Genomic DNA, 21,385 nt, shown 5'->3' on the forward strand with positions numbered 1-21,385 from the left:
ATTTTCCCACGTCTTTTGTAGACCCCCTTTTCCAAATTGAGACCATGTTTAACATATTTCAGGAATTCACCCCTTGTAGGCGGCTCCTCCTTGATCCAGTTCCTTGCTATTACCTTCCTTGCCATATATAATAGCCTAGCTATTGCTATCTTCCAGGTGTTATCCACTCTAATTTCCTCTACATGTCCCAGTATACACACTATCGGATCTCTCGGCACTCTGCATTTATACGCCCCTTCCACACGGCTCATTACCACCAACCAGAAAGCAACCAGTCTTGGACATGTCCACATCATGTGGTATATTCCTGCATTCTCAGTCTTACATCTCGGGCATTCAGAGTCAGCACGCAACCCCGCTCTGCACAACACTTCCGGTGATTTATAGACTCTGTGCAAAATGTACAGCTGCGGTAGTCTATACGGCTCGCTCAGTGACACTCGTGGAACCCACTCCAACACCGACTCCCAGGTTTCATCCTCCATTGGGCCTAAATCTCTTTCCCATTTCGCTCTCGCTTTTAGAGGGAAGTCTAGCAAATATGCATGTAGAAGGTCCTTATAAAGGGTGGTAATGACTCCCCTTGTGGACCCTTCCCCACACACGTATTCCAGAACTATGTCCTCCTGGATCTCAATACCACCGCCCTTGTTTTGAGCTTTAAAAGCATGTTTCATCTGAGCATATTGATACACCCCAGTCAGTCTCAATCCAAACTCCCCCTGCAGCTGCGAAAAGGACTTTAATCCTCGTTGTTGAATTATCTGAGCCACCAAGTGGATTCCTTTGGCCTGCCACTCCGCCAGCACTCCAAGGGCCGCAAACTCAACCAAATTATTATTAAGCCATATTGGTGTAAATTTAGTCAGCCCCGTAACCCCCCGAATCTGTCGCAGTCTGGTCCATAATTTATGTATCAAAAACATAGTTGGGTATAATTTCCCCAATACTCCCAAGGAGCCATCCTCCAGACACTGCGCCACCGGTCGTCGGTTTGTCACCCTCTCCATCAAGTGTTGTACCGCACTGGTAGACGCCCCCCGCGCCCAGCCCTTCAAATGCTGGCTCTGGGCTGCAAGAAAATATAACTCAGGATTGGGTAAAGCCAATCCTCCATCTTCCTTGGGTCGCTGAAGCGTCTCCAGGCGAATACGTGGGTACCGCCTCCCCCATATCAGGCTTCTAAAAAGAGCATTAATCTGCCGGAATTTCCCACGTGGAATCCAAACTGGCGCATTATGTAGGACGTAAAGTAATTTGGGCATCAGAACCATAATGAGATTAACCCTACCCACCACCGATAGGTGCAATTTATTCCACGCATCCACTTTTGCTTTAAGGGCGCCCATGAAAGGTGTCAAATTCCTATACAAAAACTCTGTAACTGGCATCGAGATCCATATTCCCAGGTATTTGAAAAGGGATGCCACCTTAAGCCGCCCCTCTCCCAATGGCTCACTTCTGCTCTCCTCCACCCCATCCACCTCAAAGAGGACCGATTTATCCCAATTTATCCTCAATCCCGACAAGGCTCCAAATTTCCCAATGATCTCGATAGCCCCATTCAAGGCTTCATCCGGGTCCGCCAGGAACAGTAAGATGTCATCTGCATATAACGCAATCTTCTCCTAAACACTCCCATATCTGAACCCAGGGACCTCATCCGATTGTCGGATCTTGGCGGCCAGTGGCTCCACAGCTAAGGCAAACAGAAGGGGCGACAGTGGGCAACCCTGCCTCGTACTTCTGGCCAACTTTATAGGCTGAGAAAGTTCCCCATTCACTCTAATTCTAGCTGTTGGTAGTGAATATGACACTAAACTCTGCAGGGTAATCAATACAGAGGAGGACAATTTTATATTACAGGATGATTTATGTAAACTAGAAGCTTGGGCTGATAAATGGCAAATGAGCTTTAATGGGGATAAATGTAAGGTCATGCACTTGGGTAGAAGTAATAAGATGTATAATTTTGTGCTTAAACTAAAACTCTGGGCAAAACCGTCAATGAAAAAGACCTGGGTGTATGGGTGGATGACAAACTTAAATTCAGTGGCCAGTGTCAGGCAGCTGCTACAAAGGCAAATAAAATAATGGGATGCATTAAAAGAGGCATAGATGCTCATGAGGAGAACATAATTTTACCTCTATACAAGTCACTAGTTCGACCACACTTAGAATACTGTGCACAGTTCTGGTCTCCGGTGTTTAAGAAAGACATAGCTGAACTGGAGCGGGTGCAGAGAAGAGCGACCAAGGTTATTAGAGGACTGGGGGGTCTGCAATACCAAGATAGGTTATTACACTTGGGGCTATTTAGTTTGGAAAAACGAAGACTAAGGGGTGATCTTATTTTAATGTATAAATATATGAGGGGACAGTACAAAGACCTTTCTGATGATCTTTTTAATCATAGACCTGAAACAGGGACAAGGGGGCATCCTCTGCGGTTGGAGGAAAAAAGGTTTAAGCATAATAACAGACGCGGATTCTTTACTGTAAGAGCAGTGAGACTATGGAACTCTCTGCCGTATGATGTTGTAATGAGTGATTCATTACTTAAATTTAAGAGGGGACTGGATACCTTTCTGGAAAAGTATAATGTTACAGGGTATATACACTAGATTCCTTGATAGGGCGTTGATCCAGGGAACTAGTCTGATTGCCGTATGTGGAGTCGGGAAGGAATTTTTTTCCCCAATGTGGAGCTTACTCTTTGCCACATGGGTTTTTTTTGCCTTCCTCTGGATCAACATGTTGGGGCATGTTAGGTTAGGCTATGGGTTGAACTAGATGGACATATAGTCTTCCTTCAACCTTAATAACTATGTAACTATGAATATAACAGTTGAGTCCAAGCCACAAATTGCGGACCAATACCCATACACTTCAACACCCGCCAGAGATATCACCACTCCACACTGTCAAACGCCTTATGGGCATCCAAGGATGCAATAACCCTTCGGCCACAGTTGTCAGACTTCAGCTGCAGGTTCATATGCAGCCTCCGCAGATTAACCGCTGTAGACCTGTCAGGCATAAAACCAGACTGATCCGGATGTACAAGGTTAGCAATGACGCTGGACAAACGGGTAGCTAACACCTTGGCCAAGAGTTTGACATCGATGGTTAACAGAGAGATTGGCCGATATGACTCGGGCTTCCCCAGATCCTTATCCTCCTTCGGAATAACCACTATAATAGCCTCCCTCATAGATGCTGGGAGATACTCTTGGCATCCAGCCTCCTCCAGTACTAACTTTAATCTGGGAATCAGCACTTCCTCCAAACTTTTATAGATTTCGGCTGGTAACCCATCAACCCCAGGTGCCTTCCCATTGGCCATAGACTTCAGCGCCCGACTCAGTTCCTCCTCGGTGATAGGGGCATTGAGGCTCACCCTATCCTCCTCACTCAATTTCGGAAGATCCAGACTCTCAAGGAAAGTCTCCGTATCTCCGGCTGACTCATTGACCCTGGAGGAATATAAGTCCGCGTAAAAGTCCGCAAAGACCTTTATAATTTCAGGTGTTTCAGATACCCTGCTCCCCCCACCTGAAACCAACGAGTGTACATACGAGGTACTACGCTGAGCCGCGGCTACCACCGATAGCATGTGTCCCACTGTTTCTCCCTCCTGAAAATAAGTCACCCTCTGAAACTCCCGCTTCCTTTCAGCTTTTCCCAGCAGAATCTTTTCCATACAATTTTGCGCTGTTCTCAACCTTTTCTCTGCCTCGGAAGTCCCCAGCACTACCATCTCGTCCTCTGCGGCTTTCAGCTCCTCCATCGCCACTCTCTCCGCCTCCCTTGTCCTCCTCTTACACCTACTAATGTCTCTAAATAGTAACCCTCTCAGGTACGCTTTCATTGCATCCCAAACAGTTAGAGCATCTGTACTCCCATCATTTAAAGCAAAGAATTCCGTCACCTCCTTCCCTATACCGTCCAAGTCAATACTCTGTAACCAGTTAGGATGGATCTTCCATTCTCTCCCGCTTGCGGTCCGTGTCCCCAACAACCTAACCTCCACCTCAATTGGACTGTGATCCGAAAGGGCCCTCGGCAGATAACGCACCTCTCCCACCATTGTGTCCAACAGGCGGTTACCCAGCGCCATATCAATTCTGGATAGCGTAGCATGAGCCGGCGAGTAGCACGAGTACCCTCTCTCCCCAACATGTCTAACTCTCCATAGATCAATCATGCCTATTTCATGCACATAGGTACCAAATGTTGTAGTGTGCCCCTCCGACCTGTTCTGGGTGTTCTTATTTTTATCCCAAAAGTCATCACAGATATTGTTCAAATCCCCAATAATTAAGAGTGGTAGTGGTTCCCATCGTTCCACCTTCTCCAACACCTCCCTGATCTTACTTGAATATGGAGGTGGAATATACATTGCCGCAACACACAATCTCACTCCATACAATATACATTGTATCACTACATACTGACCCTCAGCATCCACGCATACTTTAACCTCTTCATACTGCACTCCCACCGGCACCAACACTGACACACCTCTTGAGTACGTCGAAAAGGTAGAATGATACCCTTTCTGTATCCAACGTCTATTCAGTACGTCCACTTTCTCCTGTATCAAGTGCGTCTCTAGCAAGCATATCATAGAAGCCCGCTGATCCTTCGCATACTGCAAGCTCGCAGCTCTCCTAGACTTATCCGCCAGACCTCTCACATTCCAACTCAATATCTTAAAGCGGTCCCCTATTATGTGACTCATCATCTTTAGTTATGTCGTTACTCCCGGTTCTGAGCTGTCTAACTTCCCTCCCCTCCCCCACACCCCCCAATACTATACATTCTGCCTCTTATCAAGAGTGGGGCACCATCACCCATTGCAAACACTCTTGTTAACGTAACCTTCTCCTTCCGCCTCCCGCTACCGTTTATAACAGAATTCGGCGCAATTCTTAGAAGAACAATATAATTCAACCTGTATTAAATTACAACTGCAAGAAACTAAATAAACTTTTAGTACGCTGCACACCCTTCCTCCCTCGTACTTCTCCGCCGCATCAGCACTCCCAGTGCGTTCCCTGAGTAATACCCAGTTCCACTTTCCAACCTTCACATTTCAATTACCAATGTACTGTCAGTCAATCTCTTTTTCCCCTTTTTGAAAGAATTAAAATACCTCCCGACTAACCCACCCCACATTTTCAATCTCCTTTCCCTTTAAGCTTTTTAGCGTTAAGATCTATCCACTGGGTAGCGTCCTCCGGCGTCTGGAAAAAAATGAATCTTATCCAACGCTACCACTCTGTCGTGCCGGAAACATCATGGAGTATTGCACTCCCAGTTCTCTCAGCCGTCTCTTGATACCCGTGAACATCATCCGTTGTTTCTGTACCAGGGCGGAATAGTCAGGGTAAATAGCAATTCTTTGACCTCCAATTGTCAGATCCGTCATGTCTCTAGCCTTCCTCAGGATAATGTCTCTGTCTCTGTAGTTTAGGATTTTGGCAAGCATGGTACGGGGACTTGCTCCAGGGACAGGTGGTTTCGGTGGGACCCTGTGGGCTCTTTCTACCGCAAATACTTTTGTCAGTTCTGCATCACCAAAAGTCTCAAGGAGCCAGCTTTCAATATACTCCGTGGGATTCCTCCCCTCAGTTTTTTCAGGGACACCCACTATACGAATGTTATTTCTTCTGGACCTATTCTCCAGATCCTCATTTTTTGCAGCTAGCTCCGATATTGCTTGAGTAAACTTCCTCTCCGCTTTCTGCAGCTGCACTATATGGTCTTCTGCCGTGCTCACTCTTTCCTCCACAGCCCCCACACGTTTGTCAATCTTCTGCAGGGCTGCATTTATCTGGGCTGTATCCCCCTTGACCTCCTGTAGCTGCTGGGTCAGGGATTGTTTGCATGATGATACCAGTGCAAAAACATCTCTAAGGGTGGGCTCTGCTCCTGACTCCTTATCTTCAGATCCCCCTACTACCACCGCCATGTCACCATCCCTGCTCCCCTGTTGTACCTCCTGCTCCTCTGCTGGGCTTTCCTCCTCTCGGTCTGTGTCTGCTCCGGCGTCCTCCTCTGCTTTTCCTGTGTTCCCTGCGGCCTCCACTCTAGCAAACTGCTGGAGCTTTGCCGCCGCCGCCATTCTCTTCTGGCATGCCGCGTTGTCCTTCTCCCTGGCGTCGGCGCCATCTTGGCTGGTCCCAGCCTCGCCGGCTCCTGCATCTCTTTGCCTCCTCCTGGTCATATTTGTTGACCTCGGGGCCGCCTCTATTCACCGCCGCACTCCCGGGACTCTCCTGCAGCCGGTAAGCGCCTTGAATCGCCGCTCAGCTGCGGCTTATAAGGATAAATTCAGCGTTAGCAGCGGGAGCGCTCTGTCACACGTCCGCTCACATGGACGTTCAGGCCACGCCCCCCCCAATGTGTAAACATTATTCTTCAATGGAGTATGTAAATGAAGAGGTTGGACAAGAAATTACATAACAATTCTTTTTTTTTTAATATATTTATGTAGCTTACAAAAACACCCACAAAATGCATGAAAAACACATGTAAAAACGCATCAAAAATGCAGGTGACCTGCCAGTGACCTCAGGTGCAGATTTTACCTGCGTCAAATCCTGATGCAATCCTAACCGTGCAAACATACCCTTAGGTGTAAAAATTAACAACATTATCATTATTCTACTCCCCAAAAAAATGAATAACTTACTTAAAATGCCATTGCATCTTCACTCTCTAAACAGAATAAAAAGGTGGTTTGTTATTAAGCCACTGCTTCCTGATTTTCAAACCAACAAACTTGTTGCTGTTCAAATGTATGGATAGATTTTGGCCCACCACATGTTGTAGCCTCTGTATAAACACCGGAATGGCAGACATCTGCCCCACAAAAGAGATTATTTTTGGACCACTTTTACATTTTAAAAAACATAAAAAGTCTGTCAGTGCAAGGTATTATTAAATAGTGTAAAAGTTTTCATGAATTACCAATCATTTATCCGTAGCAATATATGTTGTGGTCACTTTACTAAGACTGTATTTGATTTGAAAAGCTTGAAAGTGCTTGGATACAGTCCTACGAGGCATTAGTGTCATGCTGATCTTTTTAGGGCAAGTGGAGATCTTGCAGGACTTGTGATTTTTCACAAATTTATTTTTTTTTAAAGCCTCGGGGAGGCTGGCAAATTAAAATTTTGAAAGGTTCATTCATCTGAATTTACTTATTTCTGTCTGTATCAATAGCTATACAGCCATAGCGCTCTACTACCAGTATTTGTATCATTACCAGGGATTTTTTTTTTTCATTTTTAAATTTAATCATCTTCCCATTTAGGTACCTGGAAAATCAGATCCTCTGAGTGGCGATCTTACATATAAGATAACTGTCCTGCTTGACCCACCAAAGATGGATAGGGACAGGGACAAGATGGTGGAGAGAATATTACATCTCACCGTAGAGATCCTCTTCCAGCTTACTGGAGAGGTGAGAGATTCTGATGACGTCACATTACATCATTCTCATCTATGGGAATAACCGATGGACAGAAGTGGAGAGGTGAGGGCTCTGGAAATGTCTGTAGTCGGATTTATTAATGTGTCTCTCCATAACCAGGATTACACAGTAATGAAAAAGACCTCTAGTGAGCGCTGTCAGGACCCTATGTCTGAGGGATTGGGAAGACCCCTGAGCCCAATTGCGGGGCCTCTATCTCACGCCCTGATCCACGAGGACATCAATGACCAGAAGATCCTAGAACTCACCTACAAGATGATTGAACTTCTGACTGGAGAGGTGACACTGCTGGGAATGCTGGGGCATTATACAGTAACGCTATGAAAGGATCGGGGGGATGACGGTATCATTGTATGTGTCAGGTTCCTATAAGGTGTCAGGATGTTTCCATCTATTTCTCCATCGAGGAGTGGGAGTATTTAGAAGGACACAAAGATCTGTACAAGGACGTCGTGATGGACGTTCCCCAGACCCTCACATCAACAGGTAATAGGACTAAATACACACGGTTTATAATACATATTTGTATGTAAAGAATTAATTCAGTCCTTGTATGTGTTTCCACTAGTTCTATTCAGTAAGAGGACAACACCAGAGAGAGGTCCCCTTCCTCTTCTTCCACAGGACTGTAAACAAGAAGATCCCAATGTTCCTCAGGATCATCAGGTAGATGGAGAGAAGGTGTCATGAGTAGGGTTGAGTGACCTTGACCTTTTTAGAGTCGAGTCGGGTTTCGCGAAACCCGACTATCTCAAAAGTCGAGTGGAATCGGCCGATTACCGCGAAAAGTCGGGGATCGACCGAAACACGAAACCCAATGCAAGTCAATGGGGGAGCATAGTCGGCAGTGAGTGGAGGCCAGGAAAACATGTACAGTGTCCATTTTAATGGCAAAAAACATACATTCTTATTCCTGCAGCTTGTCATTCTAAATTTACCTTATAATAATAGTAAGGCATTTGGAAATTGGGGGTCATTTGGCTAAAGTTGTGGGGGGTAGGGCTGGTTCAAGTAATTAGTGGGCCCAGGAAATCTGGACCACGTCACGGCAGTTGAGCAGGGAGAGGTAAGTATTTCAACTTTGCAAGTGCTGTGATCCTGAGCAAGCGGGGTGGGGGGGGGGGGCACTCGTTGGCATTGGCACTGACACAGGGCCCCTCAAAGTACAGCGGTGTGTTTGCACGGCGGGGGCGCCTCCCACCGGCAGCAACACTTTTGCGTACTATGAGGGGCCCTGTGCCAGTGACGTCGCCAACGAGTATTCCTCCCCCCACCTGATGAAGGAACCTGCACCTTCATCTGCACCTTCCTCTTTGTCCCCGTGTAAGGTGGTATAGTATGCGGGAAGGGGAACCTGACTTTCAGCAGGGTCAGATTCTGGCTGTGTAGCGTGCAAGGGGAATGTAGTGGTCTGGTTTAATGTACCAGCAGAGTCATCTAGCACTGGCTGGGCAATGGGCAGGATGAGGAGGAAACACGGATATAGGCCCAAATAATAAAGTGGGCTAAATGCAGTTCAAAATTGGTAACAGGACTAACCAGGGGGCATTGTTTTGTTCAGTGGAGGACAACTGGAATGAGAGGCTGACACAGAGAGTCGGCCCAAATCAGTAAGTAGTCTAAATGCAGTTCAAAATTGGCAACAGTAGTAAACCGGCGGCACCGCTTTGTTCACTGTAGGAGAACAGCAAGGAGCGGCAGACACAGATAGAAGGCCCCAACCCAACTAGTAGGCCCACTGCAGCTTTACAATTCCGATAGGCTGAAAACCAGATAATTGTAGGTCATTTTTTGTAAAGAGGACAGCTGTATTGAGTGGCGCAGCCATACACTACAAGTAGGCCTTAAACCACAAAGTTGGCTCGACGCTGGCTTAAAAAAAGGTTACATGGGTACACGGTCTGCATTGTTGTGCTCAGTGGAGGACAATTGGAAGGAGGGACCGCAGAAAGACTTTGTAGGCGTAAAATTATAAAATAGGCTCTATGCAGCTTCGATTATGTGGCAACCTGGAGAACACCTTGGAGCGGCAGACACCGTCTCTACGACCCAGACCCAACTTGTAGGCCTAATGCAGTGTTGTTTTCAACAACTACTAAACGAGAGCCAGAAGATCGAAGAAATGGAGAAGCAACCTGGAGAACACCTTGGAGTGGAAGACACCGTTAGTAGGCCGTAGCGAAGTAGTAGCCCCAATGCAGTTGTCAAATTCCTATAGGCTGAAAACCAGACTATTGACACTCAGCTTTTTTTAAAAGGAGGACAGCTGTATTGAGTGGCGCAGAGAGACACAGGTAGTAGGCCTTAAGCAAAAAATTTGGCTCAATGCAGTTTAAAAATGGTTACAGGGGTACACGGTCAGCAGTGGTCTGGTCAGTGGAGGACTAGTGGAAGGAGGAACCGCAGACAGGCGTAGTAGGCCTAACATAACAAAATTTGGCTGTAGGCACTTTAAAATTGGTTCCAGGGGTACACGGGCAGCAGTGGTCAGGTCAGTGGACGACTAGTGGAAGGAGGGACCGCAGACAGGCGTAGTAGGCCTAACCTAACAAAATTTGGCTGTAGGCACTAGCAATTATCTTGCAGGGGTACACAGGCAGCATTGGTGTTGTCAGCGGAGGCCGATTGTAATGAGTGTCTGCCAGTTAGTACTCCCAAAAAATAAATAGATGTTAATGTAACATAGTAACATAGTAACATAGTAAGGCCGAAAAAAGACATTTGTCCATCCAGTTCAGCCTATATTCCATCATAATAAATACCCAGATCTACGTCCTTCTACAGAACCTAATAATTGTATGATACAATATTGTTCTGCTCCAGGAAGACATCCAGGCCTCTCTTGAACCCCTCGACTGAGTTCGCCATCACCACCTCCTCAGGCAAGCAATTCCAGATTCTCACTGCCCTAACAGTAAAGAATCCTCTTCTATGTTGGTGGAAAAACCTTCTCTCCTCCAGACGCAAAGAATGCCCCCTTGTGCCCCTCACCTTCCTTGGTATAAACAGATCCTCAGCGAGATATTTGAGATATAATGTCTCGCATTACAACAAAACCAAAACACAAAGGGGTGGAATACTTAGGTACAGGGGTGGGCTTCTCTACTGAGTTTTAGACCTAGTAATGTGGCGCTAATTATTTACTGGTGTAAATATAGGACACTGCCCCTGACTATGTTAAGTACCATCATACATGTCAACACAATGGTATTGTCAGTGCCAGGCACTGAAGGATGTCAGCGCATAGACTACACACTGGTGGAACTGTGAGAGATAATTGTGCAAGTGGTCGAGCAATGTTTGAGCTGGGGGGGGGGGAACTCTCTTGTGGCCGGCGGTACAGGCCCAGGGCCCCTCATGTTACAACAGTGTGTCTGACGTTGGGTGCGCACCACCACCGCCAGAGCCACTTTATTGTACTATGAGGGACCCAGTGGCAGTGCCGTCGACCAAAAGCGGGCACACCCACCTCTTCAGACAAACGGCACTCTCACGGGTGGTTGCGCCAAGTGGCGAGACCACGGCCCCGTGGGGGGAGTTTGGCCATTTAGGGAGGTGTACACATGTCGTATGCTGGACAATCAGCTGCTGCAAATTACGATATTGGAAAATTCAGTCAGAGTAGTCCACAAGCAAGACCTTTTCATAGGAAAGCTAGGTGTCAGCCGGGCAAGGTGGGGCAAAAGAATTCGAAATCCAGTTGTGGTTCATTTTAATGAAGGTTAAATCATCAACATTTTGTGTAGCCAGACGAGTCCTTTTTTCGGTTAATATTGAACCTGCAGCACTGAATACTCTTTCTGATAGGACACTAGCTGCCGGGCAAGCAAGCTCCTGCAATGCATATTCTGCCAATTCTGGCCAGGTGTCTAATTTGGATGCCCAGTAATCAAATGGGAATGACGGTTGAGGGAGAACATCGATAAGGGATGAAAAATAGTTTGTAACCATACTGGACAAATGTTGTCTCCTGTCACTTTGAATTGATGCAGCAGTACCTGTCCTGTCTGCGGTCATAGCAAAATCACTCCACAACCTGGTCAGAAAACCCCTCTGTCCAACGCCACTTCTGATTTCTGCACCTCTAACACCTCTGGTCTGCTGCCCCCTGCAGCTCGTGTGAGAACGATCACGGGCGCTGTGTGCTGGGAATGCCTGAAGCAAACGGTCAGCAAGAGTTGATTGGTTGCTAATATTAGTTCCAAGTTCTCATGTGGCATAATATTTTGCAATTTGCCTTTATAGCGAGGATCAAGGAGGCAGGCCAACCAGTAATCGTCATCGTTCATCATTTTAGAAATGCGGGGTCCCTTTTGAGGATACGTAAGGCATAATCCGCCATGTGGGCCAAAGTTCCAGTTGTCAATTCTGCGGTTGTGCTGGGTTGAGGGGCAGTTTCAGGCACATCTACGTCACTTGTCTCCCTAAAAAATCCTGAACCCGGCCTTGCCACGCCACCAATTTCCAGTAGCCCCGGCAAAGCTTCCTCATTAAAAAAATACTCATCCCCATCATCCTCCTCGTCCTCCTCCTCCTCTTCGCCCGCTACCTCGTCCTGTACACTGCCCTGACCAGACAATGGCTGACTGTCATCAAGGCTTTCCTCTTCCTCTGCTGCAGATGCCTGATCCTTTATGTGCGTCAAACTTTGCATCAGCAGACGCATTAGGGGGATGCTCATGCTTATTATGGCGTTGTCTGCACTAACCAGCCATGTGCATTCCTCAAAACACTGAAGGACTTGACACATGTCTTGTATCTTCGACCACTGCACACCTGACAACTCCATGTCTGCCATCCTACTGCCTGCCCGTGTATGTGTATCCTCCCACAAATGCATAACAGCACGTCTCTGTTCGCGCAGTCTCTGAAGCATGTCCAGTGTTGAGTTCCACCTTGTTGCAACGTCTATGATTAGGCGATGCTGAGGAAGGTTCAAAGACCGCTGATAGGTCTGGAGTGTACGGGCGAACGGCAGATATGCGAGCAAAGTCCGCGCACTTTGAGGAGCAGGTCGGATAACCCCGGATAACTTTTCAGGAAGCACTGCACCACCAGGTTTAAGGTGTGAGCCAGGCAAGGAATGTGTTTCAGTTGGGAAAGGGAGATGGCAGCCATGAAATTTCTTCCGTTATCACTCACTACCTTGCCTGCCTCAAGATCTACTGTGCCCAGCCACGACTGCGTTTCTTTCTGCAAGAACTCGGACAGAACTTCCGCGGTGTGTCTTTTGTCGCCCAAACACTTCATAGCCAATACAGCCTGCTGACGCTTGCCAGTAGCTGCCCCATAATGGGACAACTGGTGTGCAACAGTGGCAGCTGCGGATTGAGTGGTTGGGCGACTGCGGTCTGTGGACGAGCTCTCGCTTCTGCAGGAGGAGGAGGAGGAGGGGGTGCGAACGGCTACAGCCAACTGTTTCCTAGACCGTGGGCTAGGCAGAACTGTCCCAAAATTGCTGTCCCCTGTGGACCCTGCATCCACCACATTCACCCAGTGTGCCGTGATGGACACGTACCGTCCCTGGCCATGCCTACTGGTCCATGCATCTGTTGTCAGGTGCACCTTTGTACTCGCAGATTGCCTGAGTGCATGGACGATGCGCTCTTTAACATGCTGGTGGAGGGCTGGGATGGCTTTTCTCGAAAAGAAGTGTCGACTGAGTAGCTCGTAGCGTGGTACGGCGTAGTCCATCAGGGCTTTGAAAGCTTCGCTTTCAACTAACCGGTAGGGCATCATCTCTAACGAGATTAGTCTAGCTATGTGGGCGTTCAAACCCTGTGTACGCGGATGCGAGGATAAGTAATTCCTTTTCTAACCAGAGTCTCATGTAGGGTGAGCTGGACTGGAGAGCTGGAAATCGTGGAACTAGCGGGTGTGCCGGTGGACATGGCAGACTGAGATACGGTTGGAGACAGTATTGTTTCCGCTGGAGCCCTAGATGCAGTGTTTCCTACTACGAAACTGGTGATTCCCTGACCCTGACTGCTTTGGGCTGGCAAAGAAACCTGGACAGATACTGCAGGTGGTGCGGAAAATGGTGGCCTTACAGTGACGGAAGGGATGTAGCGTTGCTGACTAGCTTCATTGGCCGAGGGTGCTACAACCTTAAGGGACGTTTGGTAGTTAGTCCAGGCTTGCAAATGCATGGTGGTTAAATGTCTATGCATGCAACTTGTATTTAGACTTTTCAGATTCTGACCTCTGCTTAAGGTAGTTGAACATTTTCGACAGATGACTTTGCGCTGATCAAATGGATGTTTAAAAAAAATGCCAGACTGCACTCTTTCTAGCATCGGATCCCTTTTCAGGCATTGCAGACTGAGCTTTAACCAGATGGCCACGCTGTCCTCCAACAGGTTTTGGCTTTGCCACGCGTTTTGGGCCAGATACGGGCCCGGCAGATGGAACCTGTTGCGATGTTGATGCCTGCTGCGGCCCCTCCTCCTCCGCTTCAGAACTACTGCCGCCTGCACCCTGTTCCCCCAATGGCTGCCAATCAGGGTCAACAACTGGGTCATCTATAACCACCTCTTCTATCTCTCGTGTGCAACTTCGTCTGTGTCACCGTGTAAGTCGGTGGTATAGCGTTCGTGACGGGGCACCATAGTCTCATCAGGGTCTGATTCTGGATCAGTACCCTGCGAGGGCAATGTTGTGGTCTGAGTCAAAGGAACAGCATAGTAGTCTGGCTGTGGCTGTGCATCAGTGCACTCCATGTCAGATTCAACTTGTAATGGGCATGGCCTGTTAACTGTTTCACTTTCTAAGCCAGGGACGGTATGTGTAAAGAGCTCCATGGAGTAACCCGTTGTGTCGCCTGCTGCATCCTTCTCTGTTGTTGTTGTTTTTACTGAAGAGGACAAGGAAGCGACTTGTCCCTGACCGTGAACATCCACTAACGACGCGCTGCTTTTACATTTACCAGTTTCAGAAGAGGAGGCAAAAGAGCTAGAGGCTGAGTCAGCAAGGTAAGCCAAAGCTTGCTCTTGCTGCTCCGGCTTTAAAAACGGTTTTCCTACTCCCAAAAAAGGGAGCGTTCGAGGCCTTGTGTAGCCAGACGACGAACCTGGCTCCACAGCTCGAGACTTAGGTCCTATATTGTTTTTCCCACGACCACCTGATGCTCCACTAGTACTACCACTACCATCATTACCAGCTGGCAATGAACGCCCACGGCAACGACCTCTTCCACCAGACTTCCTCATTGTTTTAAAAACGTCACCAAAGTAACGGTATTTGTTACTGTCAAACAACTTACAAGGTGAACTCTAACTTCTGTATGATTTAGATATCCCTTTATAGGTGGGTGAGACCGCAAGGAAAATCAGGCACGATGTTACACACTCTGTTCTGTGGCACCAAATGAGAGAGATGCCACACACGCAGGACTGTCACTCAAGCACAAATGTCAATATTAATCTCCCACTGTTTCTTTTTTTTTCAAGGAGAATTTAATAACCCAAAGCAGGCACTAGGCTTTCTATGGCCCACTATTTGAGAGAGATGGCACACTCAGGACTGGCACACAAGCCCAAACGCCAATATTAATCTCCCACTGTTTTTTTTGGGTCAGGGAGAATTTATAAGCCCAATAAAAAAATTTAAAAAAATAGGCTTTCTATGGCCCTCTATTTGAGAGAGATGGCACACACAGGGATGGGACTCAAGCAGAAATGTCAATCTTAATCTCCCACAACTGATTTTTTTAGGGAGAATTAAAAAAAAAAAAAAAAAAAAGGGACTGTCCTACAATTACTATCTCCCTGCAGTAATCTCAGCCAGATATGGCAGGCAGCAATAAGGAGTGGACTGCTGCACAAATTAAATAAAAAGTGTGGACAAACAAAAAAGATAGCTGTGCAGAAAGGAAGGAACAACAGGATTTGTGCTTTGAAAAAAGCAGTTGGTTTGCAAAGCGGCGTACACACAGCAATGCAGCTATCAGGGAGCCTTCTAGGGCAGCCCAATGAGCTACAGCGCTGAGGAAAAAAAAAAGTAGCTTCCACTGTCCCTGCAAACAAAAGGTGGTGTTGGACAGTGGAAATCGCTACAGCACAAGCGGTATGGTGGTTAATGGACCCTGCCTAACGCTATCCCTGCTTCTGACGAAGCGGCAGCAACCTCTCCCTATGCTCAGATCAGCAGCAGTAAGATGGCGGTCGGCGGGAACGCCTCTTTATAGCCCCTGTGACGCTGCAGACAGCAAGCCAATCACTGCAATGCCCTTCTCTAAGATGGTGGGGACCAGTACCTATGTCATCACGCTGCCCACACTCTGCGTCCACCTTCATTGGCTGAGAAATGGCGCTTTTAGCGTCATTGAAGCGCGACTTTGGCGCAAAAGTCGTGTACCGCATGGCCGACCCCACACAGGGGTCGGGTTTCATGAAACCCGACTTTGTCAAAAGTCGGCGACTTTTGAAAATGAACGATCCGTTTCGCTCAACCCTAGTCATGAGATCTCCCCTATGATGTGTAGATGGCTGTGAAGGTCTTGTGCTCAGTCTTGTTTTATCCACCAGTATTATGTTTTAGACTTGTGTAATGAGAACGGTGGAGATCGCAGGATTAGAGCTGATCATAGATGTGACTTCTCCATCTGTCTGTGACTTTTACAATATTTGTTTCAGTGTGAAGATCCGACCCATAGTAATACTACAGAGACATATGTGAGGAGTGATGAGCGGTGTAGAGAGGAGATTCCTACAGATAACTGCCCAGGTGAGTAGTAATCACTAGATGCAGAGAAGTCAAAGATTTTTCTGCGATAATGGTTTTTATAGTTATTTACACAGTTTATTACATGGAATTTACTGAAAGATTTTACGTGTGAATGCAAGGGTTGCATACGTTGAAATGTCTTACTGACAGCCTAGACTTAACAAAAATAGAACAAATGCAAACCAATAAAATCACCAACTATTTATTAGTAATATATTAAAGCAGATAATAAAATTTGTAAACAGGAAAAATCGAGAACCACAGGTAATGAGAAAATGACAGAAATCACCCTATCAAAAGAAGATCCATAGTGGAAACCTTGCTGTACCAATCCAAAAAGTGAAGCCAAAAGGGTACATCTATAAAACTTAGATAATAAATATAATAAAGTGAAGGTAGTAGTGTAAGTGATATTGATATATAGAGTAAGCTACCCATATGATAATACACATCAATAGAAGACTATATGATAGCAAAAGTAGTATTATTTACCCACACAGCACCAGATGTACAAACCACAAGGGAGATGGTGAAGTTCTGCTACAGGCGACACGCGTTTCACAGAAACTTCTTCCTCCAGGGGTGATGTGGTATAAAGATGAGTTGTATTTAAGTGGGAATTATCCAATAGAAAATGGTGATCACTTATTAGACACATGTGTAGAATGTCAACACCTCCTATGGAATGTTTAGGAAATGCGCACTCAGACTCCAAACACGACAAAGCCCACAATGTAAGCTACACACTAAGGGCTCATACTCACTTGCGAGAAACCTGGATGAGTCTTGCATATTAATACCCAGCACTGCTGCCGGCACTCAGATCGGAGCGTGCGGCCGCATAGGAATACGTGCAGCCACACGCTCCGCTCCTGAGTGCTGGGTATTAACATGCGAGACTCATCCGAGTTTCTCGTAAGTGAGTATGAGCCCTAACCAAGATGGAAGTAGATATGTGACAAAGGGCGACACAGGTCTATAGAAAATTAGCGTAAGTGTGTCGCATATGTGGCGTGCCTTCCTAGAGTTGTCAATTCCATCTTCTGTTTCCAACAGAGGCACATACATATTGGTTACATCTGGCAGTATATGCCTTATTACGGTAGTTAGTATATTACACCCAAAAGCTTAATATAAAAATGTAACACCTTTATTAAATATATTTATAACACAGAATAACAAACTTGACATACAGCGTACACGTATAGTCCACGTACGGCAGACAAACCAAACCAATAGCTACCAGGAACATGTCAGTACTATAAATGAATCTATTGTCTACCATTAAAGTGCATGGTGCAAATACTTACATGGCTCTACTAGGCACATGTAGCGACTCATCAGACTAAAATCAGTAACAATGACAGAGGTGCTATGCCGGTCTTACCCACAACAATCGGTGCCAGCGTCTGTCCGGCGGCCCCGACGCGCGTTCCGCGTAGGCTTCCTAGGGGGTAGTTAAGTTGTTGTGGGTAAGACAGGCATAGCACCTCTGTCATGTTACTGATTTTAGTCTGATGAGTCGTTACTTACATGGCTCTACTAGGCACATGTATTTGCACCATGCACTTTAATGGTAGACAATAGATTCATTTATAGTACTGACATGTTCCTGGTAGCTATTGGTTTGTGTCCTGTCTGTACCCAAGGTGTTACACACAGTGGTTTTTGTCCGCCGTACGTTGACTATACGTGTACGCTGTATGTCAAGTTTGTTATTCTGTGTTATAAATATATTTAATAAAGGTGTTACATTTTTATATTAAGCTTTTGGGTGTATTTATACTCCGTGGCTTGTTTGTAGGATTTGATTAGTAGTGGAGTTTTGCCCTGTTAGTTCTTATGTCCATTATAGGGTGTATCTCTGTGAGAGGCTTGCATTGATATGCATCAGTGGTATCTGTATTTAGTTAGTATATTAGTATATGTAAGAAATGTTCCAATTTTACAGCATTATACAGAAATATGTTTAGAAAGGTGTAGAAATGTTTACACTGAAATGTTACAGTATTTTTATTATATATTTTATTAGAATTAATACTATTTATTCAAGTAAATGAAAAACGATAAAATGAGTTTTATTCCTAACAGATGACTGTACCAGAAGCTCCGAAGCACATCTGATGTTTTCAGGTTTTAAAGCAGATGATCATGATATTGCACCAGATACTACTTTTGAAGAGCACGCCATTATCCCAGATGTATTTTTAGCCATTCACAACAAAGATTTATCTTCCGATCCTTTTCAACAGATCCTAGAGTCACCAGAGACTGATAAGCAAAAGAAAAAAAACAGAAGCGATGCTGAACATCAAAAAGCTCATACAGGGACGAAAGCATTTTCATGTCCAGAATGTGGGAAAACATTCAAGTGTAAATCAATTTTAGCCATACATCAGAGAACTCACACTGGGGAGAAGCCATTTTCATGTTCTGAATGTGAGAAATATTTTAGCCTTAAATCAGATCTTGTTAGACATAAGAAAACTCACACTAGGGAGAAACCATTTTTATGTTCAGAATGTGGAAAATATTTTACCTACAAATCACATCTTCTTCAGCATCAAATAATTCATGCAGAAGAAAAGCCATTTTTATGTTCAGAATGTGGGAAAGGTTTTAAGTGGAAAGCAAATTTACTTAATCATGTGAGAATTCATACTGGGGAGAAGCCATATTCTTGTTTAGAATGTGGGAAATGTTTCAACCATAAATCATCTTTTCTTACACATCAAAGAATTCACACAGGGGAGAAGCCATTTTCATGTTCAGAATGTGGGAAATGTTTTAACCATAAATCATATTTTCTTACACATCAAATGATTCACACAGGGGAGAAACCATTTTCTTGTATAGAATGTGGGAAATGTTTTAATCGTAAATCGCGTCTTCTTACACATCAAATGATTCACACAGGGGAGAAGCCATTTTCATGTTCAGAATGTGGGAAATGTTTTAACCGTAAATCATATTTTCTTACACATCAAAGAACTCACACAGGAGAGAAACCATTCAAATGTTCAGAATGTGGGAAATGTTTTATGGTTAAATCAACGCTTGTTAGACATCAGATAAGTCACAAAAGGGAAAAACCTTTTTCATGTTCAGAATGCGGAAAACATTTTGCAGAGAAATACCAACTTGTTAGACACCTAAGAATTCACACAGGAGAGAAGCCATTTTCATGTTCAGAATGTGGGAAATGTTTTAACCGTAAATCATATTTTCTTACACATCAAAGAACTCACACTGGAGAGAAACCATTCAAATGTTCAGAATGTGGGAAATGTTTTATGGTTAAATCAACGCTTGTTAGACATCAGATAAGTCACAAAAGGGAAAAACCTTTTTCATGTTCAGAATGTGGGAAATGTTTTAAAGCTAAATCAAGTCTTGTTACTCATCAGAAAAGCCATTCAGGTGTGAATCCTTTCTCATGTTCCAAATGTGGTAAATATTTTAACCAGAAATCTCATCTTCTTCAACATCAAAGAATTCATACGAAAGAGTAGCAATTTTATTTTTTAACCAATTTATTAATTGGCAAATTGCAAGAAAAACAAACAAATGCAAGCATCTACAAGAGAAAGAAATATTAGTTTTCTGCACTAAATGATAATAAGGAAATGGAGATGAGTTTCCTGAAATTCATTTTGGGTAATAATACTAATCTTTATTTATATAGCGCCAACATATTCCTCAGCACTTTACAGTTAAACAGTTTCAAAACACAACAGTCATAAGTAACAGCGTTAACAATACAATGATTAAAGCAAAATAAAACAACCCTGCTTGTGAGAGCTTACAATCTACAATGAGGTGGGGGAGATACAAAGTGCAGGTGTGTTTTTACAATGATGTATTTACAGTGAAGGTACAACTATCTTCAGGCATGGGGGATAGGTGGAGATAGTGCATGGGCTACACACGCACACTTAAAAACGCGAAAAAAACCTGAACGTGTGCACATACTGTTAGTGAAGGGATTTCCAACCTACTCAGGTGTTCTGTCTTTAGGTACCTACGCAATGAAGCAATAATCAGACACACGCTCATTGTCTGCCTAAATAGTCTCTGCTCCTTTATTTTTAGGGCTGGGCTTATAAAGGCCCAAGATCAAAAGGAAATGTAGAGTTACATAATAACTTGGCATAAATGAATGTCTTATACAATAAGTTGAAAAAAACATCCTGGGATATAAGATGATGAGGTGAAAGAATGCAGGGAGTTGTTGTGCATATCTGCGGTTTTATTGGATTTTGGCTGAACATTGCAATTGGGCACACAAGTCTGTGGTACATGCTATCCACACATTCTTGAGTTCTGTTTCATGCAAGCGATGGACTGCCCCATCTGTCCCTACACCCTGGACTGTTTTCACTGTCATGAATCGTTGTGGCATATCCATTTTCTTATATGCGTAAGACTCGCCCCCGTATCAATCAGGCATTATAATTGTGTGAAAGTGATTTCCATCCTGTGGGGACCACTATTTTTGTTTACATTTCTCTTGGCAAACTCCCATCTTTCCTTTTCTCTCCACCTGTTCCCCTGTGATATATACCTGTCCCCTGCACCGCAGTTTTCACAGCATTATTAAATACATCCAGAGGTATATTCACCTTAACATGGGAAGGGACTGATTGAGTGTAGCATAGATACATTCTGGCCTCACTCTTCTCTTAATCCTGTCAGGAACATATTTTTAAGAAACCTAACTTCCCTAAATTCTTCAGGTCATAATCATGATCTGTGAGACTGTGAACACTGCTGTACATCTAGCATAAAATCTGTCCATAGGCTCCTCTGAACCCTAAAATACTTCTGTTAATCCTGAAGCTAAGTCCTCTGTCTGCTTTCTGGCAACCACAAGTAGCCTGGCTAGAAATTGCTGTCCTGACTCCCTAGTTTTCTTGTCTGCTGGTATCTCCTGTGGTTTGCTTGTGGTCTGTGTTATTACAGATCCAGGTAGTGGATCCCATGGCTCTTTTATCTCTCTGCCTATCCTGTGGCTTGCCTGCGTGCACTACGGGTTGTGGGTGCGTAGGACTACTTTCTGTAGCCCCCATCAATCCTTCACTGTCCTGGTCATCTCCTATATACCTCCATTCGCTGTCTACTCTGCTTTATTGTCATCCGGAGGAGGTGTTGGGGTAG

The 21,385-nt window shown here is 45.1% G+C and overlaps 1 protein-coding gene across 7 annotated transcripts in view; it reads left to right on the forward strand.

Moving 5' to 3' along the window:
- The window catches only part of LOC138663761 (zinc finger protein 182-like), a 191,035-nt gene extending 171,021 nt beyond the window's left edge, over positions 1 to 20,014 (forward strand). For all 7 annotated transcript variants that reach the window (XM_069750091.1, XM_069750090.1, XM_069750092.1 and 4 more), the window contains 6 exons: positions 7,325 to 7,474; positions 7,604 to 7,783; positions 7,867 to 7,990; positions 8,073 to 8,170; positions 16,138 to 16,228; positions 18,320 to 20,014. In XM_069750091.1, coding sequence (XP_069606192.1) covers positions 7,325 to 7,474; positions 7,604 to 7,783; positions 7,867 to 7,990; positions 8,073 to 8,170; positions 16,138 to 16,228; positions 18,320 to 19,740 — 2,064 coding nt within the window. In that variant the 3' untranslated portion in view covers positions 19,741 to 20,014. The remainder of the gene's footprint in view (positions 1 to 7,324; positions 7,475 to 7,603; positions 7,784 to 7,866; positions 7,991 to 8,072; positions 8,171 to 16,137; positions 16,229 to 18,319) is intronic.
- The last annotated feature ends 1,371 nt before the right edge of the window (positions 20,015 to 21,385 follow it).

This window comes from Ranitomeya imitator, chromosome 2 (assembly GCF_032444005.1).
Source record: "Ranitomeya imitator isolate aRanImi1 chromosome 2, aRanImi1.pri, whole genome shotgun sequence".
NCBI classification, from domain to species: domain Eukaryota; kingdom Metazoa; phylum Chordata; class Amphibia; order Anura; family Dendrobatidae; genus Ranitomeya; species Ranitomeya imitator.